Source organism: Nyctibius grandis, chromosome 7 (assembly GCF_013368605.1).
Source record: "Nyctibius grandis isolate bNycGra1 chromosome 7, bNycGra1.pri, whole genome shotgun sequence".
NCBI lineage: Eukaryota > Metazoa > Chordata > Aves > Nyctibiiformes > Nyctibiidae > Nyctibius > Nyctibius grandis.
In genome coordinates this window covers 10,525,563-10,550,530 of record NC_090664.1, presented here as the reverse complement: position 1 = coordinate 10,550,530, position 24,968 = coordinate 10,525,563, and the positions used below count along the sequence as shown (strand labels likewise).

The 24,968-nt window shown below is 39.1% G+C and overlaps 1 protein-coding gene across 1 annotated transcript in view; it reads left to right on the top strand.

Moving 5' to 3' along the window:
* Positions 1–698: 698 nt before the first annotated feature.
* The window catches only part of COL6A6 (collagen type VI alpha 6 chain), a 49,723-nt gene continuing 25,453 nt past the window's right edge, over positions 699–24,968 (top strand). The window contains 23 exon segments of the mRNA XM_068405151.1: positions 699–813; positions 1,876–2,007; positions 2,848–2,850; positions 3,980–4,564; positions 4,806–4,809; positions 5,723–5,841; positions 5,844–6,010; positions 6,012–6,124; positions 6,126–6,227; positions 6,229–6,257; positions 6,934–7,388; positions 7,534–7,591; positions 11,085–11,434; positions 14,471–14,549; positions 15,138–15,283; positions 15,380–15,472; positions 16,921–16,974; positions 19,310–19,381; positions 19,860–19,886; positions 22,356–22,400; positions 22,635–22,688; positions 22,934–22,996; positions 24,026–24,091. Coding sequence (XP_068261252.1) covers positions 699–813; positions 1,876–2,007; positions 2,848–2,850; positions 3,980–4,564; positions 4,806–4,809; positions 5,723–5,841; positions 5,844–6,010; positions 6,012–6,124; positions 6,126–6,227; positions 6,229–6,257; positions 6,934–7,388; positions 7,534–7,591; positions 11,085–11,434; positions 14,471–14,549; positions 15,138–15,283; positions 15,380–15,472; positions 16,921–16,974; positions 19,310–19,381; positions 19,860–19,886; positions 22,356–22,400; positions 22,635–22,688; positions 22,934–22,996; positions 24,026–24,091 — 2,931 coding nt within the window.

Sequence of the window (24,968 nt, the reverse complement as noted above, 5' to 3'; positions counted from 1 at the left end):
TCTCTCTGTTACTTAAGAGTTTAGGCAGTATTCATGCCAACATAATTATTAGATGTTATGCAATGGCTGAGACACAGATTCTGGGGAAATCTGTGTGCAAATCAGCTTCAAAGTGAAATTCTGGATTCATTGTTCTCATCAGAATTCCAGAAGCCTGGAAACCTTTAAAAAAAAAAAAAAAAAAAAAGCACCAAGCCAGGATCCTGAGTTTACTGAGGTTGCACACTGTCTCAAACCCAAGCCTGGAATATAAGTGGCTCAAGCTATCTCTTCTGATCTGAGAATCTGCCAGGATCAACCAATGGGTGCAAAAGATAGGCTGAGACAGAGCAGTGTTTGGCTTATTCTATATTACCTGTAGCTCAACAGTGCTTTGTATAAAATGTTGTTAATAAACGGGTGGTAGCACATAGAAGTCAGTAGCCATGCATTTTCCACACCAATATACCTCTAACATAGGCTGTATATTAAGTATGAGCTTCTTAGGGTAGCCCTAGTGGGATGTCCTTTTCAGTCACTGGGCATTTGAGCATATCTGAGTTATGTCAGGTTGCTGAATTTTACCTCACCCTCCTCAGTGACTCATTCCTCAGTTGTCCTCCTCAGTCTAATTTCCACAGATTCCTTGCTGCCAATAGGTGTGTTTTGGAGGCCTGAGGAAGAGACCACATACAGTGTTGAACAGCATTACCTCTGACATGCACATCCATGGAAAGAAGTACAACATTGACAGCATCTCTGTCAAGCTGTTCTCTCCCCTAGAAGAGGAAGAGATACGTGCTCAGTTGACAGAGAACCAGCTACAAAGGGCTGGTGAGAGGAGTGACTTTGGCTGGCTAAAATGCAGTGGTGGCATCTTTTACTCATCTGTTTTAAATACGTGAATAACCAAAGGTCATAGAATAAATGAGCATTTCTCATCCTCCCTGCCTGGACATACTTAGCCAACCTGGTTCTCTGCTACTCATGTCACCATGCAGACGCATTTGGCCTTTATATTAATAAATTTTATCAAAAATCTTTTCTTCCACCTGCTGACATCAGCTTTGTGCTATACAGCGCAGTTTTGATCTGGGACAGAATGTGAGGGTGGAACTAGGAGGAAAGCAGCTGGAATTAGTCAGAAAAGAAAGAGAACTCCAGCAGCTCCAAAAAAACCCAACATAGAAATGATTTCATATTCATCCTTTTTTTCATGCTTGGCGTCCAAAGCTCTGGTTTATTTTTTCTTTTTATTCTTCAGGCTATTTAGTGTACATGTGTTCTAGAATTGGAAGTTTTTCAAAACTGTTTCTTTCTTACTTCTTTAGAGTGCTTAAGCTCAATGTGGCATAATTTTGTACTTTCTTGCTGAGAGATTTTCTTTCCCATTTCCCATGGCATTGAGTTGTGGCACTTTTATAGGGCAAGTGTCTTCATTACTGGTCAACTGGCATATTTCATTTGTGAAATGAATGCTTTTTCTTGTCTGTGTGTATTGTATATACATACCACCACCAAATTTTTCTTTTAAATAGATGTATGTGGGTGAGGAATTTCAAGGCTAGAGGAGAATCTTAGAAGCATAACTCCCATTAGTCTTACATTGTGAATAGCTTGATTTTAGTTGGATTTTGGATCGTGGTAAATATAGCTGTGTGAATCAGAACAAAGCATGATTGTGAGAGCAGAGCAGTGAACAGTTCATTTGGGCTATATGCTGTACATCAGTGTCAAACTCTAACAGCTCTGTGTTCAAAGCCTGTATGCTAAAAGCTGAGGAAAGAAAATATGAATTTAAAGTGCTGCTTTAAATTGCATACAGCTATAAAGCCTCAATGTTGTTAATAAAATGCACTTACCAGTTTCCTCCATGATTAAAAATCCCTTTCTGAGGAAATTTGCTCTGTATTTCTTACTGTCTTTGTTTGTTTTTTTCTAGGGAGGTTTTCAAAATGGATGACTGGAAACCACTTCTTGTTCTTCTCTTTGTTTCCACCTTCTGCTCTATAGATGCACAACAGACTGGTAATACATTAAAGAAATAACTATTCTTCAAGTTGATAGCAAAATAATTTTTTTCTGTTTATACCCAATGTCAGAGAGAGAGGAATAATTGATGACAGTTTATTTTTTGTATAACTAGGGGTAATGTGGTATGTTTTTATGAAACATATTTAAAGTAGGATAGGAGGGTTGTCCTAAAAAAATGCAAAATTAAATGCAACAGTTCATTAAAATTTGTTTTTGTTCGTGCATGCTGAGGTTCCGTATTTTCAAAAGCAATGAAACTCTTACAATTGTAAGACTGCCAAAAGCAAGATAAGTCACAGGATTTAGCATTTTCATTTTGGTAGTCAGGTCTTCTGGAAGGTCTGCTTGAGAAAGTGTTCTGTCCAATTGCAGAACATGTTCTACATGACTGTTGGTGTGAGGAAATAATAACTATTTCATCCATGCCCTACAGTGTCATGCTTCTGAAAGGTGTGGGAACACATGAGTTTCGTATTTACTACAAGTAAATGTGGTTAGTCCTGTTTAAGTTGGTGTGAATTTATTTTTTTCCCCATCAGATAAGAAGTATTTATTAGTAATGTATACTTGCAGAATGGAGCTCAAAGTGCACGAGTAACTTTTCCTTTGGACTCACTTGACAGCAAGTCAACACATTTTTATGGTTGTGGTTCACATACAGAGGTGTGTACAGCAATTATCATATGCATTTACTATGTATGACTTCTGAGCAGGCTGTGTATGGAAATTGTGTCGGTGTGAATTTCAGCAACTCTCATTTGCCTGAGAATGGTGTTGCAGAAGGATGTAGCCTCTGACCTTCTGTATGATGAACAGGGGAGAAGAAGGATCTAGCGGGTGTTGAGAATTTACCAGGATAGATGGAAGGATTTTTCTGCAAAAGGCCAGTAAGTCTTGCATTCTGAAAAGCAATCAGGATGCAAAATTACTCTTCTATTAGATTACATATCCTGTAGGAAAACAGGAAAGTTTCAGAATGTTTCTTCAGTCTGCAAGAAAGCTCCTGTGGCAGACGTTGTCTTCCTGGTAGATGGATCCTGGAGTGTAGGGACAAAGAACTTCAGGATCATGCAAGACTTATTGTACACAATGGTCAATGGCTTTGATATTGGGCAAGACAAAATCTGTGTTGGTATGATTCAGTACAGTGATGTGCCATATACCGAATTCTTGTTGAACACTTACTATAACAAGAATGATACCTTACCGAAGATACAGAAATTACATTACAAAGGAGGAGGCACCAAAACTGGGCAGAGCCTGCAGTTTATGCTAGAGAATCACTTCGTAGTAAGTGCTTGTAGCTGAAAGGAAGAAGGGGTTCCTCAAATCACTGTGGTGATAACAAATGACAGGCTGAAGGTAATGTTCAAAAGCCAGCCACAGCAATCAAGGATGCTGGCATCACGTTGTATGGTATAGGTGTTAAAGGTTCTGCTTTGTCTGAGCTTCAATAAATAGCTAGTGAGCCAACTGATAAGCATGTCTATGAAGTGGAAGATTTTGCTTCTCTGCAGGGACTCTCTCACAGTATTCTGCAGAGGCTTTGTACTACGCTAGAGGAGTTAACTGGACCAGCCACCTGGGTCGCCCATGGTATGTCCTGAAAGAGCTGTTTTCTTCCCAGGTTTATTTTTTTTCTATTCATAGATGAAACACATGGAATTAGAGTGTGTTGCTAAAATACGGGTTTTAACTTCTTGCATCTTCCATATATTGCTAACTAGCTTTCAATAATATCAGCTCATATCTGTGATAAATTTTGAGTACCTGTCTGCCTTTAAAATATTCAAAATCATGGTGGGAGGGGGGGAAGGTGAGGGGAGGAAGGGGAAGGCAGAAACACGCAACACAATTGCAGTGTATTTCATGAGTGATAAAATGTACAGTCAGTCCTTCCTTGCTCATGAAGAAAGCTGGAAGAAGCTATAGTAATTCATTCTTCTATGTGATCTTCCTTGGGCAGCTTGCAGAAAAGCCATGTTGGCAGATGTTGTCTTTTTAGTGGATACTTCAACATGCATTGGCCAGGAAAACTTTCAGAAGGTGAAGAAGTTCCTCTCTGCCCTTGTTTCAAGTCTTGATGTTGGCCTTGATGTGATCCGAGTTGGGCTGGCACAATACAGTGATGAGACTTACCAAGAACTATTGCTGAATCAGTATTTGAAAAGTGATGTTTTGGAGCAGACTGAGAATTTGCCATATAGGAGTGGAGAAACTTACACAGGGAGAGCTCTGGATTTTGTCAACAGAATGTATTTCACTGAACCTGCTAGTAGCAGAGCTAAGGGCTATGTCCCGCAGGTAGCCATTCTAATCACTGGTGGAGAATCCAGTGATGAAGTTGAGTTGCCTGTCAGGAAACTGAGAAACAGGGGCATCTCCCTTTATGTTGTTGGAATTGGTGTCCAGAATACAGCTGGGCTTCAGCAAATAGCCAGTAAACCTTTTGGTAAGTATTTTTATAGTGCTGGTAGTTTTGGTGACCTTCGCGATCTCTCCAATAGACTTTTGGGAAACTTTTGTTTTGCAATTGAAAGCGAGATAGAAGGTAAGAAGTTGTCCTTATACTTGTGCCATTTCAGTTGTTCATGCTGTGTAATTGTGAAAATAAGGTGTAGAAAAGTGGTCCTGGTTTTGATGTCATTTACATCAGTGCTGCTCTCATGTAATGTGATTGAAAACAATGGGGCTAATTTTGACTTAGCTTGCAGTTCAGGATGATGTCCCTGTTCTTTTTAACACATTGCGGTGTCTGTGTTGAAGTCAGTGAGGTTTAATTGTTAAAATAGGAAGGTAAGCTTATTCTCAGTGCTCTCTGAAACTAAGCCTTAATGTATTGCAAAGAAAATCAGGGTCAGGTTCACAGAGTCTATGAAGTACATTCAAAATGTACCAAGGCTATGCTTTTGGTAACTCTTAATTCCTCCAAAAACCTAGTTCAGAAATTGAACGTTCTAGAAGTTACAAAAATGAAGGGAAGTCATATTTTTCCTTTTAATACATTTGCTGAACTGCAAAGTTCACAGAAAATGTTTGCCCTGTTTCTTTAAGGACTGTTATTGTTGCGTGGTGAAAGGAGGAGGGATATAAAAGAGGCACGGTAGCAAAACTAAAATCAGAACAAAAAATTGGTGTTTAAAACAACGATGAATGTGTAAAATGTAATGTAGTTATAATTTGAAAAGGAAACTTCCTTTTTTCTGGTTGTGCAGAGGTCAGTGTGGATACCTCCACTAGCTTTTCACAATGAAGAGAAAAGGTTAGGGGTTAGAGGTTATGCTGGTAGTTAGGCACTTGGCTTTAATGCCCTTCTTCATCATAAACTGTTACACTGGGGGATGCATTTAGGTCCAGTTTCATCTGTCTTGCATTTGATGTGCCCTCCAGATATGCATCTCTCTTTTCACTGACTGTAGTTAAGTTAGAATCAATTTGTTCATGTTCTGGTGCCCCCTCTGATATTCAGAGGGACTGTCTTTGCTTTGGAGCAACTCCTCATGGGGTTGTTTCCGAAGGTAGATGTATTCTGAAGCGCTCAAATGGGTCCAGTTCTTAGATCCAACCTAGATTCCAGTAGTGATGTAGAAGACCTTGGTTAATTGAGTATCAAAGGAATGGAATGGTAAAGAATGCAATGTCACTCCTACAATCATAAGAAGATTCAGTGGAAGGAAGATGAAACTTTTATCTACATAAATACTGTCAGGTACGGAGTTTATCAAGACATTTTCCTTGTTTGCTCCACTGAGAACATGAGCCCTTCAACCTTTGGGAAAGTAAAACATTTCCTCTCCCAAATAGTCGGACAGCCAGATGTTGGGCTTAACTAGCCCAGTTTAGTGGCATAGGACAGGTGGAATTTTTACTGAACACACATGAAAATAAAGAAGAGGTGCTTGACCACATTCAGCATAGCATTGCATTCACTGGAGATTCATTGAAGACTGGAAGTGCCATGAAGTTTTTGCAGGAAAACTTTTTCATGGATGGTGCTTGGAAGCTGGCTCAGCGAAGGCACTTTACAGGTTGTAATGCTCATCACGCCCTCTGGATCCAGAGACAATATCATGGAGGCAGCCTGGATGCTGGAAGAGGTGGGGATAAAAGAATGATGAGGAAGAAGAAAAGATGAGAGCCTCCTCTAGCATTACTTCCCAGACTTATGAAGAGGAGAGTATTGACCTTCTCTGGCAAAACATTGTCAAAACGTCAACATGACCTTGATCCAAGTGTGCCAGCAAGTACGATGTATCACCAGAGCAAAAGCAGCAGCCTGAGTAGCTCACTGGTAATCCAGAGGAACTTCTCAGGTGGCTGTGAGGGAAGAACAAAGTGCAAATGGCTGGCACTTGTGCTTTTACAGCGGTGCTGTATGGACAAAATATTTACCACCTTTGGCTGTGTGGTGGCAATACTTGCCTATGCACAATTTGTTTTAATTACCTGTATTGACCAAGGGGAGCAGGGCAGTTGTCTAAAGGAGTTGGCTGCAGTGGAATCGCCTGTTCTGACAGGATAATTTTGCTTGAATTTTGTTTGTAGAAAATGGCTGTAGGAGAGATTATATTCAACCACAGAATAACTTCCTTAATATCCTGGGTTGTTCTGATTAGCAGTCACTCTGTGGGAGAGTGAGAAAAGCATTTATCTTGCAGGCTTTGCTGTAGTGTGGGTAAGGGGCCAGTTAAGCTGTGGTGTTTATTTCAGGGATTTTCTTTTTACTGTGAAAATCAATATATAAATCTCTGCTCTTCAGCACTGATAGGGATTTAGATTTCATGTTTTGTTGTAGCACTATCTTGTGTATTACCTTGAGATGATCCTTTTTTTGTAGCAACCTATTCTTATTACCCCACTAATTATTCCATGGTATGACCTACATTAATCTCATCTTCCTTATGTTTACTTTGCTTTTAGTGTGTTCCAATGCAGCTGTTGCAGATACTGTGTTTCTTGTGCATGAATCCAGCAAAGCTGGGTCAAAAAACTTCCAGCTGCTAAGGGACTTTCTGTTAAAAATTATTAATGCTCTAGGTATTGATCCAAGTAGTGTAAGAGTTGGGCTAGTGCTGTACAGTAATGAGCTGAGGCTAGAGTTCACCATGAATACATCCAAGTATAAACAGGAAATCCTGAATTACATGAAGAGCTTGCCATATCAAGCGGGGCAAACATACACTGGAGCAGCCATTGAATTCCTGACGAAGAAGGTTTTTACTCAAGAAGCAAGCAGCAGGAAAAAACAAGGAGTGCAGCAAATTGCTGTGGTGATCACTGATGGCCAGTCCTTGGACGATTACACTGAACCAGCATCTCAACTAAGACGTAAAGGTGTTACTGTCTCCTGCTCCTCAGTGTCTGAAAGGAGCCAGGTATCCTAATCAAAAGAGAGAAACAGATAATTCAGTGATATTTAAAAAAGAGCCTTCCAAAAACCTAACTTTGTCATCTACGGCTGACCATACTGCTTCAGTGGGACTGTCAGCAGCAACTGTTGACAAAACTTGTGTCTCACAGAAGCACTATGGAGAAGGAAGTGTAAGAAAATCCATCCTTGGATATGTGGGAGGTATTGGTAAGGTATGAGCAGCAAATCCACAGTAATGCTGAGATGCTACTCAAAACCTTTCCCTATATAAGAAGCAGAGGGCGGTATGGCTTACTATGTCTTCTTGGTGGCAACAGTAGCTTGGATGCCACATAGCCTGAGAGGCTCCTAACCCCAGGGAAAGTAAAGATTCAGTATTGCCTTTGATTAATGTAGCAACTTTTATCAGATGTTAGATGCTGGTTTTGTATCTCGGTTTGTTCCGCCTTGGTGCTGCAGTATCAGTCACTTTGTCATGTGGGAAGACTGAAGCAGGAAAAATACACAACTGCTCTGTAAAATTACATATTCATGCCAGTTACGTAGTAAGATAATACTGTAGATGTGTTTGCTAAGCTGCAAAAAGAAAAATGTAGTGAATGACAAATCAAAAAGCTGAGCTCTTCTTCCACTGAAGGTGAGAGGGACCTCTGTGGTGTAAGTGGATAGCATTGATTTGGGATAGCAGAAAGAGACAGTGCTGGAGCAGTTCTCTCTGTGCCCATCCTTACAGGGACTGTGACTGTCCTTTAAAGCTCCTTGTTGTCTTCCCTGTGTTTTCACCATATAGGTGATGTTTAACATGTGTTGGATACATGCTCTTTGTTCTCTTTGTTATGCCACAAAGCTGATCCTACCCAGCTCTCCAGGTTTCATTTCCTTAGTGACCAGAAACTTACTATGAGAAAGGAACGCTGGGATCACCACACTGCTTATCTAAGGATTTTTATAACAACAGCTGAACAAATAGATAACTTCACCTCTTCTGCACCCTGGGCTCACGATCTCTTAAACGCAGCAAAACTGGCTGGTGTTTGCGGGGGTGTTTGGGGCCAAAATGAAGAGCTGAGCCTTCCCTCCTAAAGCCAGAAGCTACTCTCTGTGTGAATTATATCTGCTCAGGTTGTTTTCAGAGAATAGGACAGCTGGACCTGTTTCAGTATGAGCTCTGCACCCTCACCTCCTCTTTTGCCCATCAAGAGCTGAGCAAACCTTCAGCTGAAAAGGCATCCCCTGGCTCCTGAAAGCAGAGGGGGCTGCTGTGGAGTTGCACTGCCGTGGAATAGCATGACCTTGTGTGATGCAGTAGCGCCTCCTCGTGTTTCATGGCCAAAGAACAGGGAGATTTAATGCGAGATAGAGCACTAAACTTTATATATATATATACACACACACAGAGGCACACTTGTTTAGAGAGAGAGAAGTTAAAAGCCAAAGCATATTGGCTTTGATCTCACCGACGCATGTATTTATTGTTAAGTTCTGCATAGATTTGTCTCATAAAACCAAGATCAGCTTCCTGTGAAGTCTGTTTTATCTTGTCTTGTCATCTGTTTTCCTATATTTGCTGACCTTCTTTCTGTAATAAATCTATTCATTCCCCTTTCTCCAGTCACCTTCTCTTAAACTGACAGATTTTTCAAATTTAAAAAACTGCAATTAAGGTATGGAAAGTCAACAGGGGAAAAAGATACCTTTGCAGCAGTAAGATGGGGCGATTTAACAATGTGAATGTATGTGAGAGAACAGGTGATTAGAAAAAGAGATTAGCTACACAGAGGTGTTTACTCTTGCAAATAAGTGCAGGTTATCCACAGAGTATAGAGTACCTACCAGAAGCTGTTTTACACATTCTGATGCACAACACAGTAGCACAAAAGTGAATGCTTTACTACTGTTTTGGTATTATTGCTGGTACACTGGGCAGTTGGCAGGGAATGTTTTTAAATGCTAGGCAGTATGGCTGACCAATTGTCAGGGCTAAACTGCTGAGTCCATGGTTGCCCTTCACGCTCCCTCCAAATGATGGCCTTTGCATCACAGGTGTTCTGTGAATCTTGAAATCAGATGTGCAGCCTCACAGCCTGGCAAAGGGGCATGACTGAGGGGAGTGTGTGTAGACATATACATGTGTATAGCTATGTTTAACTGTTTAAGAGAATTTTTTTCTTGTGGCCTAAACAGAAAAGCTGTATAGATTTCTTGTGTTGCTCTGAGGCTTGAATGTCAGATTTTTTAGCCATAAAAACTCATTCAATGTGACCTTTTACATTTAAAGATTTTCATGCTGCTTACCAGCAAATCATACCCTGTAGGGGGGCAGTTTGTACCCCAAGTGAAAATACTGAAACATAACGATGGCCACTCTGAGGTGAAATTATTTCTGGATTTATTTGGTTGAAGAGCTGAACACATTCATCTTTTTAATGAGTGAGGGAAAACTCAGAAAACTGTAATGAAGCTTGTATGGAATAATGGTCTATAGGAACTAGCCCAAACTAGCAAACATGGAAACCAGCCTTGTGTTTGATAAATGTTTCAGAGTCAATGAGTGAAGAAGGAACAAAATAAAGCAGAATACTGTGTTACAGATAAAATTGCATGCCTCTGACATCCTTGCAGAGGTACAGTAATGGATGATAACGCATCTAGGGGCACAGAATAAAATTCAGCATGACACATGAAGAATCAAGGTGTGAAAGGAATAAGCCAAGTGGTTTGGCTACTTGATGAGGGCAGGATGATTGGGGAGGGGGAAGGAATTAACCACATCATGGTATTTGCTGTTATTATCAGGAGCTATGCAAGCAATTCCGTAACTGAGGTAGCCCTCACCTTTCGGCAGCTGTTATTCACAGTGGATATATGACACTGCATGTAGGCTATGCTGCCTCTTTCTCTCACGTTTGTTTCTTTGGCCTGTTGTTCTACATCTGTATGTATCATCTGGTCTTGTGACAAAGTGATAAAGCACAGCCTGTCATCAAGCTTCCCATTGCAATTGGAATATGTGTTGCACATTTTCAGTTAGTAGCAAAGCTTACGGAAACATTTGCAAGATTAGGCCCTTTGATGACATTTCACAGCTGGAAAGCACTGACAAGTAATCACAGAATCGTTTTGGTTGGAAAGGACCTTTAAGATCGAGTCCAACCACTAACCTAACACTACCAAGTCCACCACTAAACAATATCCCCAAGCACCACATCTGCTGGTCTTTTAAGTACCTCCAGGGATGGTGACTCTACCACTTCCCTGGGCAGCCTGTTCCACTACTTGATAACCCTTTCCATGAAGAAATTTTTCCTAACATCCAATCTAAACCTCCCCTGGCGCAACTTGAGGCCGTTTCCTCTTGTCCTATCACTTGTTACCTGGGAGAAGAGACTAGCACCCTCCTCGCTACTACCTCCTTTCAGGTACTTGTAGACAGCAATAAGGTCTCCCCTGAGCCTCCTTTTCTCCAGGCTAAACAACCCCAGTAATGTAGACCTTAGTATCTGCAAGTTCACATAGCCCCACTGAAACTGGTTGGCTGATTGATAGGTTTTCCGTAAATATAAAATACCATCTCACTGATTCTGATTTCTGGTTTTAAATCTACCATATTGAATTTTGTTCCACTCCCATGATTCTGACAAAAAACAAGATCACAAATAGTGTATGTTTATAGTTTTCTGTTTCTTCTTTGTTTTTTCAGATTGCGACATAGATCTTTCTGTAGCAGTTGATATTTCAAGGTGCGTGCAGCCAGCATCCATGGTGCTTCTGAAACAGAAATTGCAAGCATTCCTCCCCAAGCTTTTATTCCAGATGAAATCTTTGCCAAATATCAGCTGTAATGCTGGATCTCCAGTCAACATTAGGTTCAAGTTCCAAGTATTGGCACAGAGCAAACAATTAATCTTTCACTCTGATTTTGGAGACTATAATGAAGAGATCATCCAGAAGTTCTTAGATGCAGAAACCACTGTGGACACCTACCTGAATGCAGACTTCTTACAGGCACTTGAGGAGAAGTTCTTCAATGTGACCTCTGCTAAAGTGAAGGTAACTTAATGGTGTGAACGTATATATTGGAAAAGTTATGCAGTTTGATGTTTACAGACTGATGCTGAGTACTCCAAGGAGACAAAAAGGTAGTTCGGGAATTGGTGAATCCATTAAACAGAATCACAGAATGGTTGAAGAACCTCTGGAGGTCACTTTGTCCAACCCCCCTGCTCAAGGAGGGTCAACTAGAGTAGGCTGCCCAGGAGCATGTCCAGATGGCTTTTCAGTATCTGTAAGAATGGAGACTCCACAATCTCTCTAGGCAAACTGTGCCAGTGCTCGGTCACCCTCACAGTAAAAGAGTGTTTCCTTATGTTTGTATAGAACCTCCTGTTCTTTCATTCGCCCTGATATAACTGTATGTATCATTTCTGATTCCCTGAGTGGTCCTGCAGTGAGGTGGTACCCAGAACATTTGGATTAGTACATATGATCATGAGTATTCATACAGAAAACCTTCTCATATCTACCATGGAATGTCTTTGTAATTTGAGTAGTGGAAACAGTTCTCTTTCAGAAACTCTAAATCCTGATCCTGATGAATCTCTGTCCAGAATAATGACAGCTCTAAGCAGAAGTCACAGAAAACATCAGCCAAGAAATTTTTTTACAGAAGTTTATTGTGTAGTTAACTTGTCAAATAATTTAAAATAACAAAGCTGAGTTCTGCTCAGGGATAACTCATGATAGGAAAATCTGCATAGATGCTGCAGTTAATTCCTCCATCTTGAAGTCAGGTGAAGGTAGAAGAATAAGGCTTGATCTAATCTCTTCTGAAGTGAATGGGGAACATTTTCACTTGGGTGAAAGAAAGTTAGATCTCACTGGAGTGTTTCAGGATCGTTGCCCTGACAGCTTATTCTTAATAAGGCACTGACTTGGTAAAGCACTGAGCATATCCTGTAGTAGCTGTTTGAATATTATCATTTACTAAGGTCTCCATGCTGGAAGACCTTCCTACTGAGGAAGGACAGGTTAGCCCTTGCAAAATACATGAGAGGTTTCCTCTATGGACCTTATTTTAACTTTTATAAGATGTTAATTTTAATCTGATGTAGAATGAGAAAGCCATATTGTTATGAATTCCCCTGCTTTCAGATGAAAGTTAGCATTCTGTTTTTTCACAGCATTTGCATAGGTATCACTTACCACTTTAGGCTGTAATTTGATGCATATTTAATACTATTTTTGTCCAAAGATTTCTTAAAATGTCATTTTATTCTAAATGGGTACCATGACCACATATTATTTTGCTTCTTTTAGGCCTCAGTAGAGAGAACTTGTGTGACATACAAGTAAAAGCAGTGCTTTTTTCCTCCTAATTGCCAATTCTGTTAGATCTCTGTTGAAGATTAGAGTTAAGCAAGGCTTCTTTCTGCTTATGCATTATTACTAGAAATAAATATGCTGCATATCTCAGCACTTTACTAGTGGATTAATACTCCTTTCTGACACTATTTATGTGCACATTGAAAATACAAGACTTGAGAATGCACATGAAATCACAATTTAATCTCCCTAGGATCCTGAGCAATAACATGCTTGTTCTGTAAAAATTATTAGTTATAAACTTCATCAGGGGTAGTGATTCTCTGTTGTAGCATTTCTTCTTTGCTTTATTATTTGTTTATTTTTCAGCAAAAGAGTTGGACCTAATTCCAGCATTTTTGAGAAAGCAAGACTCAGATGTGTTCCAACAAGAGCTTTACATAATGAAAGCTGTGTAAACGCATGTAATGCCCACACTAACACCCCACATTTCCCCCCTTCCTCATGTTCTTAAATGAAAAGATTGCCAAAAAAACCCCATCAAGCCTGGGCCTACAGTGTTGTTTCTAACAGTCTGTGATGTGTTTACCCATCCATGGTCCAGCTCTCTATTGTATCACACTCTGAGCAAATGTAGAATCAGTACCAGTGCCTCCATATTGGATGTTTGGGAACTTTCCACCACCAAAACCAGTTAACTCTGCCCGCTCTTAAATTCTGGTCTCCTTGCTGCTTTAGCACAGAAGTGGGATGTTTGGTGTGGCAGTCACTTCATTTGCCTTTGGCACCTGTGGAAAAATTTACCTTAACAGAAGTAATTCTCTAGAGTTCACATTGGTTGAAGCTGTGCATTGTATAGGGAATGTAAAATGAGAAGGATGGGAGGGAAAGAGCTCTGGCTGTGCTTGTCCACTTGTTGGTCAGAGAGTTTACAAGGGTTTAAATTCATTACTGTTGGGGGCAGGAGACAGTTTAGCTGTGCAGCCTCTTTCTGGGAAAACTAATCCACTAGATGAGTGGGGCCTGAGAAGATTTCTGCTGGTTTGAAGGGGAAAGGTGAGGAGAGAAATGGGAACAAACTGGTAGCTTGGAGGGGAACTGTAAGAAATTGTCCTTTCCTCAGCCCTGAAAGACGCTTAACTATAGTTCTTTGGCCTGAAAAGGTGGGAATGTAGCTAATACAAAGGGTCAGGGTTAGTGTCCTTATGTGAACTAAGCCTTATGTCTTAAGTCAAAATATGGCAATGGAGCAGGGTGGTGCACTGCCTACATGGAAAGAGCAAGGGGACTTAAGCATCTGCAGGGAGGGAGGATTGGACCCAGAGTGGGTGCACTTCTGGTGTGGCTCAGATGACAGTCAACTGGAGCTGCTCTTGCAGAAAGTGAAATTTTTGTTTGCTATAAGTTCTTCTCCATATTCACATACAGGAGAACTCTTCTGACATCAGAGAAAGCTCTTCAGCAGATAAGTCACAGCAGAATTGGCCTTCCACCTAGCATACTACGAAGATGACAGATATAATTACTGGCAATGCTATGAACTAGTCAGCAAGACAAATCCATCAAATGGGAGTGCTGACAGGGAAGAGAGGATTTTGTGTTCTGTTCTTGTTCTTCAGCACTTTTTCCAGCACACGTTTCAGATCTACCACAGTGTAGTGCAATTTTACCATCTCATAGCCAGTTTTCAATACAAACTGTACTTTTTACAATGACTCTTTAGTCCCTTCTCTATTGACTTGGTCTTACTGGCTTTCCTGACAGGTTCTGTTAGTATTTTCAGATGGGCTGGATGATTCACTGGAAGATCTCAGAAAAGCAGCTGACTCCCTTCGCTTTAAAGGTATTACAGTACCACATTGATGCTCCAGCCTCCTACTACCAATGGCCCTATGTATTGCTCCCCCACCGTAACGTTTCAATATAACATTACCTCTCAACGCTCCTATGGCATTCCTCAGAAGTCACTGGGAGAGTGCTTGCTTCTCCCTGTGAATCAGTGTACATGATGTCTTGTCACTGGTTGGCGGATGATGCCAGAAACACACCTAGGGGTGTAGAGGGCCTGGGATGGTTCTGGTTTCTGGAGTGCAGCTCCAGCAGCTGGGACAATTCAGAGTAGCCCCTTTCACTGATGAGTGCAGCACCACGGTTTAGACCCAACTCTGACTTCTGTAGGAGAGAACAGTTTTACACTTTTAGGCACTGAGTAGCAGTCTGGTCTGACAGCAGGGGAGAGAAGTTAATTGGAAAATTACTGGTCTGGATTTCTCTTACATGTTGTTCTCAATAGCTTGATTCTTTTAACATACTGTGTTGAAGCTATAAAGCGTAAGAGTCTTTTAGAGAACTGCTGTTATTCACAGTGATATTGTTGATTAAATAATATAGTTCAGGCATTCACTAATTTAAATCTATGCTTACGTTGAAGGTCTTGATGCGCTTCTATTAGTTGGCCTGGACAATACACAGAACTTGACTGAACTTCAGGAAATAGAGTTTGGCAGAGGGTTTGGATACAATGAACCTCTGAGTGTTGGGTTTGAAGAGATTGCAAACATCTTGCAGAGAAACCTTGTAAGTCCTTCTGTGTTATAAACAAAAGGGGGGAAAAAATCAGTCTTTGCTTTATGATTAATATACATAAATGAAATGTTTCTTGTCATTTTTCAGAATACTGTTGCAGAAAGGAAATGCTGTAAGGTTGTTTGTAAATGCCTTGGAGAAAATGGTGATCGTGGTGGCCAGGGAAGTCCTGGAAGGAAGGTAGGAAAGCTAAGATAGACATGACTTGAGAATTGCTTTGTTTTTCAAAGTGTTTCATTTTTTGTAGTATTTCAGAGCATGCATGCATGTGCCCATGACCTTTGCTGTTAGGACAGATGAAGGAGAAACATGAAATGTGATCCTTTTTCTGCTGCATGTACCTATTGCAAAAGTATTTTTATAATGAAAATCATTCATACATATAAAAATCATTAAGTGCTCTCCTTCACCAATTCAGCAGAAAATGGAGAGGGATTTAAAAATTAAGTCTGATTAACTGAGAGGCTTATTAGCTATTGTGAATGAGAATCTTCCAGCCAAGAAGCTGAGTAGAAAATAATCCTTCTTCACTAGGTGTGAACCTTATCCTTTTGTGCCTCTGGTTATTCCAAATATCCTCTTCTATAAGTTTCTTCTGATCCAGTACAGTACGAATTTACATTATTTCCTTTAAAATTTTATTTGTCTGTTTTAAGCCTTTCAAGTATTGCAGATATCGCCACTTCTATAGCACGCTAGTAGACTTCATTATTAAGGTTTTTAGTATATGTTGTCTTCATTTGACTCCTGTTCATTCCATTATTTCTACTTATTCCAGTAACATGCTAGGTAAACTATATCTGTAGTTCCCACTCTTCACCTATGTGGTTGCATTAAATGCATTTTTTGTTATGTCTTCACAAAAGTATAGTCTTTTAATATTTATTCATAAACCAATTTACTGATTTCTTCCATCTTGTTGATGTTCTTACACCTTTCTGTTTTATTAAAATGTCTAGATCAATGTGCTTAGACAAAACAGTTTTCTGAATGTAGATGTAGTTGTTTAGCAGACAGACATGATGCCTGAGTTGTACAGCCTACAATTGTACAAACACGTTTTTGCAGCACAAATTCATGTCTCATTTTTGTTCATTTTCAGTCCTAGAATTTCCATTTGTTCTAGTTTCTCTCTGTTCAAGTTTTTGCCAAGGGCATGAGGTTTTCATCACTTCAAATACAAAGTTGCAATATTCCTAAAAGTCTTTGTAAGATATTGCAATATCTTTGTCCTAACAAGTTTTCAACTCCTTGTATTTTTCATTTCACGTTAGAATTTCATTACTGTAGAATGCTTCCTTTTACAAATCACTAAGGAAGATATTTAATTTGACCAAATATCCCAGTGAGCTTTGTTAACCCATCAGGCAGTTTCCTGAAATAACATATTGAAATTTTATATTGAACATCGGTTTTGTTTTGTTTTGTTTTTTCACAGCCATGTCAAGTACATAGGACTGTGCAGAGTGTCTGTGTAAATGTAGTTGATGGAGCCTGCCCTCCTCGGCATAATCAGATCTAATTTTCAGGAAATGTTTTCTATCTCCATGTGCAGAGTAATCTGATGGAAATGAACCCAGTGTGCTTGGAGAACAGTGTTACTTATCTCTTAAGTTCCTGTTTTTCAGGGAAGTACGGGTTACAGAGGATCTCCTGGCCATCCTGGTGAGGAAGGTGGGATTGTAAGTAAACATTATTTCTTCCTGCTAAGATGTTGTTAGTTGGTGCCTGAACCTGTGTGCACTTATCCACTCAGTGCTAATCAACGTTAACCTAAAATGTGTTTAAGCAACATATATCTGAAGGTAAGTATACGGACTTGATTCTCTGTGCATCTGCGCCTCACCGTAGTTAGTAATAACTTCTAATGCAAAACCAGAACCAATTAGAAATAATCACAGAACAGCATCTTATGTGGCATATTTATGGCTAACTCGTATACTCGTTTTTCATGACAGACTGTACCAGAATCTGTGCTGATAGTTCTTATAGAAAAGGCCGTCCCTTCCCTCGTTAGCATGAGTTAATATCTTGTGTCTGATTAACAAAGCTAAATTTTGTAGTGTGTTTTGGTGATTTCCATATCCTTTGTGGTGTGCTGTTCCTGACATGAACTTGAGCATAATTGGCATAAGCAAAGCAAAGCCCAACTCACTAGGAGTATTTCTTCCTCTTTTGCTATCTAGAAACAAACAAACAAAAATCCAACAAAGAATAAAACATAATTTCCTTAGCACCATAAGCACAGAACTAGGTTTACAACACTGCACCCATGACGTGAATATTACTCTTAAACACAGGTGAGAAGCCTACAAACCAAGAACCAGCCAAGGATTTCTCTCTGTACATAGCTGTAAAATCCACAGTGGAGTAGTTCCAGTTCTCATGGTAGACTGGTCAGTCTGAATTTGCCTTTGGTGAGGCAGCCTGGGGCAAGCCTACTGTCTATTCAGAGAAAGGCAGTAGTGGAAAAGAACAGTTGTCATCCAGGATTATCAAGAAAGTGCATTGTGATGATGGTTTTACAATTTCTTTGGAAATCACTGGCGGTAACTACTGGAGCAGTTTCCACAGGACTTATTTTTTTTTTTCAAGTGGCCTTATTTGCTGAATGATAGAATAAAATTCCATATAAGCAATTTCCAGAATGACATAAAAATATTTATGTTACTTAGGAATAGAACTATTTTCACATCCTTTCACAGATATGAATGACATGATAGAAGTAGGAATTAAAATTGAAACACTGAGGGTTTTTTAAAATGAGAAACATTTTGAACACAGTGAAATGGGATGCCCCAGCTTTTTCACCACAGCATTTTGATTGGGAAGATTCTAAATCTTGTCTTTCTTGAAGCGGTAAAGGGGTTAAAACAGTTTCGAATTTGTTTTTTTGTATGAAATAGAATTTCTATTTTTGACCTTCTGAGAATCCAGAATAATCTTCTAGGACAGATAAATTACAGAAGTCTTGTTTCTGAATTTTCTGGTTCCTTCGTTTTGCTTTTCTTTACTGTGGAAGGATGAGAAGTCATGTCCACACTTCCAGAAACTTTCTCCATCTCCTGCATGTGAAGCCTACAGGTGACTTTAATGTTGTAAATTTTCCTTGCTAAAGGCTAACATTTTTTTCAGCCACAAGACAAGAATTTGAAGCATCCAAAACAGTTGAATGCAGTAAATACACAGCAGAAAGCAGACTGCTAATAATAGACTACAGAAGATGCCACAAGGAAAGGAGGTTGAGGAGATAATGCTGGACAGCTTTGGTTTATCATGGTGTAGTACTCAGCTCAGGAATTAGTCTTAGTGTTTCACATAGGCAAAGCAGCCAGGCCCAAAATGCTTAAACTTCTGTTTTTTCATAGTGTGGTGTGGTTCTGTGACACCATTGTCTAACTTAACCTAGAATGTGATCCATGTTGCTTTTTTGCTAGTTTAGGGAGAGACCTTTCTTTAAAGATGAGAAAAGAGAATGGTCTTTATTCTTCTGATCTTAGGCTCTTCAAGTTTGTCTTCTTTTTGCATGGTAGTACAGGAGTTTTCATGTTTACTGTGTCTTTGTTCTTATTTCATTTGTCATTGTTTACCTTTTTAGAATGCAATTTTAAGTGGATCTTCTGGGATATGCTGCTCTCTTTCAAATTTTTTTTAGAACTTCCATCCTAACAAACCTGGAGTAGAAGTCTTCAGAGATCTGTGACTAGAGGAAAGTCATGCAATATTCAGTTAAAAAACAACCCACCAAAAGGCCTACCTTCAAGTACAGAGATTTCAGTCCAAGATTGGTAGTGCAGTCTAAATCACGGCACGATAGTGAGAGCAGAGAACCAGGTGCAACTCAGACTAGTAATTGACTGTTCTCTATGGCTAGTGTGACCATTTCCAGGTGACTTCCATTTGTGTCCTTTGTGCAGTGAATGGTGATATAATTCTGTCTGCTTTAATCTTATATGATGACTTAACCAGTAGCCATCATTGTATGGATGAGTTTGAACATTCTCTTTTGTTTCTTAGGGGGAGAGAGGCCCACTTGGTTTCAATGGGACTCAAGGAGACAGGGGATGTCCAGGTGCCAGAGGCCATAAGGCAAGTATGTTACTTTGAAGCATTCCTAATCTTGTTTCCCACAAACCTGTTTTTTGTATTGAGGACAAATCCCTGTGCTGTCTTCCTGAAGCATGGATGGACAGCAAGACCCAGCTGTAAGAACAGCAGACAATTTTTGCTTTCTTCTTTTGAGAACTACTTTGTGTAACTGAAGCATGGTCAAATGGGCTAAGGAATTTGCTGACTCAGCAACTTGCCAGTGACTTCTCCACCACCAACTGTGGACTGGCCTTAGGTAAAGCTATAAAGCTTTACAGAACGGGAATGAAAATGAAGGCTGTACTGTCTTCCCACAGGAAAAGGGGTCAATCCTGTATGTGGCAGTGGGGGGTTTTACAGTAGGGACTATGAATACTGAGCCCAGCATGCCTCTGCACAGCAAGCTATTGTGCCCTGCTTCTCAAGCTCAGTAAAAATACTTTCACCAAATTTCATCTATATTTATTTTCAATTTCAGGGGGCCAGAGGCTATAGAGGAAGTCAGGTATGTGTTTTCATGTGTGATCAATTTTCTTTGAGAACAGTATTCTTCTTCCTTTTAAGTTCATGTTACCTTGTAAGATGAAAATATCAATAAGGAAGGAAAACACGGTAAAAAACTTCAGAGTATTTAATGTACTTTTGCTATGGTTATATAAGAATGGATTTAAGTGAGCTGTTACGTATCACATTATTAAAAACCAGCAGTCTTACTTGTATTGTATTTTTAATGTGGTTGCAGTCATAATTGATTTAGTCTAATTGTTGGGAAAGGAATTTATTTACTGGCTATTTTAATCTGTGAAGGTGGTAATTCTGGTCAGCTGAATCTTGTATTCTAATTGTTGAGAAAGCAGAGCAGAAAGGGGGAAAAAAGACTGTGACTAATATTTGTTGAGGATTTGGACAGCATTTTCACTGAATCATTGTTGACACTTTTTCAATATCCAAACTTCTCTTCTGCTATTTTATCATCCACTGATCTTGCAACTCTGCTTATTTAACCTTTCAAACATACCTGTTCATCAAAGAGATATTGTCACCAATTCATTAATAAAATGTGAAGTCTGGAAGACAATGATCTATAATGGCAATATTAGTTCCCAAGCTAGAGCAATTAAAATGGAACTCAACTTACATTGGGTGCTTTGATACAAAACCACTCCTAAAAAAGTTTTCGAGCCTCAAAGACTCAGAAGGTATTTGCTTCCAAACCTGAGCATGTGAGAAAGCTCAGAGAGTGTTTCTGATACCTCAGCTCTACTTAAAGTACTGCTTTGTACTGACTTTTTTAATCCTCCCATGTGTTTTTCTTCCCTTTTCCATTTTCTGCTCTGTTCCCTGAAGTAATTTGTCCTCCTTTAAGTATCCAAAATATCTGATTATAGAAGAGGGAGATTGCTTGCTGACGATTTGATTTGTCCAAGTTGAATTGTACAGTGGGACTTATCAGGAGCACAAACCCTACAGAAATCCAATGAATATCTTCATTATGTTGTGTCATTATATCCACTAATTTTATTTTAACTAAAAATATGAAACTTTCAGCACATAAAAAATGCGATTCAATACTGCTAACTTAGTAAGGTTGAGGCAGTTTATTGAAGTCTGCAAGGCATTTTAGTAAAGCTACTTGCAGAAAAAAAGGCAATACTCAATATTTAATACTATGAAGTTTGGCTCCAGTTTTCTGAGGTAGGAAATGAGTGAGGGGAAAAATTAAGACTTGATTAAAAGTCATGATTGCGTACTTAGCCCTGAAAATTTTTCTGGAATACTTATTCAGGAAATTCTTGTTTGTAACATATTAATCTTATCAAAATGTACAGCCAGCTATTTTTTCGTGTAGTACATACAAAACTGTTACAAATGAACAAAAATTTTCCTCAGGGACTTTAGGTAGTTTTGCAAAGTCAATTTAGCATCAAAGCTTACAGAGCAGTTGTATCTGTAGTCTCTATCAGAGTGAGATTCCTGTTGGTTTAACTAGCATTTACAACATGCTCTTGTGCCACTTTCAGTGATTTGTTGAATATTCTTTCAGCTTTCAGGGTAGTGGTCTCTGCTAATTTCATTTCTTACTACAAATAAAAACATCACGATTAATTCCTTCATTTTTATCCTAGTAAAAAAGACAGAAGAAGCACTTCAAAATATCCTTTAAAAATTGAGTGTGTTATTTGGCCAGGTCTGAAACATGGTGGAGCATACATAAATGAAATAAGGTTCTCACAGTTATAACTCTATTCAGAAGCCTCACTCTTCATCTGAGCAACAAGTTAACATTGCAAACTCCCTAAGGTTGGGATGTGTGTTTTGTGAGAAAATGGTTTCCATAAATGGTTGCTATATGATGATTCCTTTTTGCAGACAAAGGGAAGAGCAGTGTGTGTTTGAATGGGAATGTGACTGCTGTGTATGTAGCAAGTGTCACCTTGCTGAAACAGTAATGAAATTTCTTTAACAAGTCCTAAAGCCTAAGATCAGTCTTCTGTAATTGTTTTTATCCTGGTTATTCTTTCTAGCTTTTCAATACACTGTTCCTGGTATAAAATTATTTAAAAAAAAAAAAGCACATTGCAAACACATAAGATGGTTGACACCAGAATTACATGTTAGATCAGATACTAGTAGTTATATTTTGGAATATATCTAGATTTTGAAGGTGCTGCAGTTGGGAAAAAGATTTGAAAACTAACAGATGGAAAAGCAGAATTTAAATACTAATGAAGATCTATAGTTTTAATAATCATTGTTCTTATTAAGTGTTGTTAACTATGAATTGCTTTAAAAGTTAATAATTCATTAAAACCTGAATTATTAATTCCTATTTATAATTATTGCTCTTAATTATTCTTGCTAGCCATGGAAAAACCACTATTATTCAAATTTCCAAAAGCAGGGTGAACACTTCATCCCTTGCTCAGAGGCAAGTAGACTGATGCTAATAGGGGATTTTTTCTTATTGCTACAGGGTGAACATGGTGAGAGTGGATTTGATGGCACTGATGGAGAGCAGGTAATTATTACTTTAAATGTGCAGTGCAATTAAAGGCGCCTACCTCAGGGTTCAAAAGTACAGATGTTTATGCCTTTGAATGGGCTTTAAACCTGAACAGAAATTCTGTTGTTTAGTGTTTAGAGTTGCATATCTGATTGAAGTTGGATTCTGCCAAACAAAATTTGGGATCCACATTTATCAGAAAGAACAACCATTAATTTTTTTTTCTTTCTTCCGCCTTTGTGAGTCTAGGGAGAAAGTGGATTTCCTGGACCTTCTGGAGAGAAAGGCAACACAGGAAAACAGGTGAAGTATCCTTTATAGTAATGTTTAGATTTTATGGAACCATCTTTCCAAAGTGTAATGCTGTCTGTAATGCTTGTGAGTTGGTTTTAATAGCTGCCTGTTCTCTAAGATGATGTGGCTCCTGCTGTAAACCAGTGTAGCTCCACTGACTTAAACAGATTTGTGTTCTCTTATCTGGCCTTCCTCTACCACAGATACTATTTCTACCTGTACCCGAATTGCTTGTGCTCTTTTTATGAATTTAGGGCAGAAAAGGCCCCAGAGGAGAACCAGGTGATAGAGGAGAATCTGGTCTAAGAGGAGATCATGTAAGTGTATTCCTTCATTTTTGTTAGGTTGCACTGATTTGTGCCTGGATTTTGTGATGGAGCTGCCTGAAATACATGTGATTTGAAGAGTTTTTCACAATCCTAGATGGTGCGGTACTCTGCAAGAAGTACAGCATATTCCAGGAGTCCTGAACTCTTTAGATGCAGATGGACTGATGTGTTTTGATATGTTGCTTGGAATCAGGTGTTTAAGCCTCAGGTGTCCTGCTTGTTCCTTGCACTTTTGTTTTATTTATTTGCTTGTTTTCACCATGGGCAACATAACTCCTTTTGGAGCTACTTAGTCCTCCCTGTGGTTCCCACCCTACAGAGGAATTTCTGGATCACTTGAAAACCCTATGCACTGGTTCTTGGTTAGCAATTTATAATGATGCAAAGGCAAGTTACTTTATGCTGACATTTTTTTCCTGGCATGCTCCAGAGCCCTATATAAATGCAGTCCCTGAGGACTAAAATTTCAGTGGAGACACCACACTTCTTGTATCACAACTTCTCATACATATTTCAAATGCCTTTGTTCCAAGCAGTCAAATATAGTGTTGACTACTGTCTTCTAACCCTTACTAAAAAAAAAAAAAAAAAAAAAAAAAAAAAATCATCTGTCATGGTAACTTACCTCTTTGAGAGATGAGGATTTCACCTCTGTTTAGCATTAAGTGGCTAAATGGAACTCCATTCTAGTGTAACCCCATCTGAAACTCACTAACTAGTTATGATCTTAACTCAATTAACTATACGCAAGCAACCAGAACAGCTTCGCATTTTCAGGGTTTAATTTGTTGCCCATTAGCAATATTTCTTTTAATCTCTTTGCAAAAGAAACTTGTGGACTTTGCAGAACTTGCTATATAGTGTTCTTTACAGCATCTTAATTTAAAATAGCCTTTGTATTTCTTGTTGACTGCAATGACAAATCTTATTAATCCTATTTCCATATCCTGCCTCTGTAATCAGAGTAATAAAGGTGTGGGCACTGAAAATACTGAGCTTTCTGCTTAACTTTTCCAGGGAGATCCCGGGACTAGCAATAATGTTCTTGGTCCTAAGGGTGAAAAAGGAAACCCAGCACGGCAGGTAAGCAAGCAGTTCTGTATTATGGAGAAAGGATTTGCATAATTGCTAAGTTCTGTTGGCTGTCCAGTGACTAAGCAGCTCTTTTATTTTGTATTGTACCTTCAGTGTACATCTGCAACACAGAAAGCTTTGAGAAGTGCTTGATACTGTAAAAAAGAAAAAAAAGTTTAAAAGGTGAACAAAGACTATAGAAATATTCTCATAATACAGAGCTAAGGGGAGATATGGATTTAGTGTAAATATATTATTCTACCACAAATTTACTTCACCAACCTGAGAGGCTTCTAGTAATGGGTTGTAAGGATACTGTTAAAAACCATGCTGGGAAAAATGCATTGGATATCAACAGGCTGTACACATTTTACTATGGAGCTGCAATTTCCTCAGGGTGGTGGGTAAACTCCATTTTGACCTGTATCTAGAATATAAGAGCTGGGATAAGTGCTTATATAGTGATGTCTGAATTTTTAAGAGATGTTCAAGCAATGCTGCAAGAAAAGAAACATAACAGAAAAGCACAGCCCATTTTACCATCGCATTTTGTTTGGAAATAATAAGCAAAGATGATAAGTAGTTGGACACTAGCATCTAAGTAATGGTGGATGAAAGCTTGAGAGGGTGAGAACTAGAGACATGTGAGAAAAATCCACTATTTTAGAAGTTTGATTCTATCTGAACAAGTAGGGTTGTGTGCACATGTTCAGACACGTGTAAATGCATATATGTCTATGAAGAGTATGCTGAGAGCAGTAGAAAAACTGTGAGGGTCACTCTGGAGAATAATTGTGTTTTGATGACTTTATGGAAACAAAACTCATCAAACTTTCTCATCTTAAGAAGTCCAACTGAAAGGCTAAAGTCAACAAAAATGGTTTCA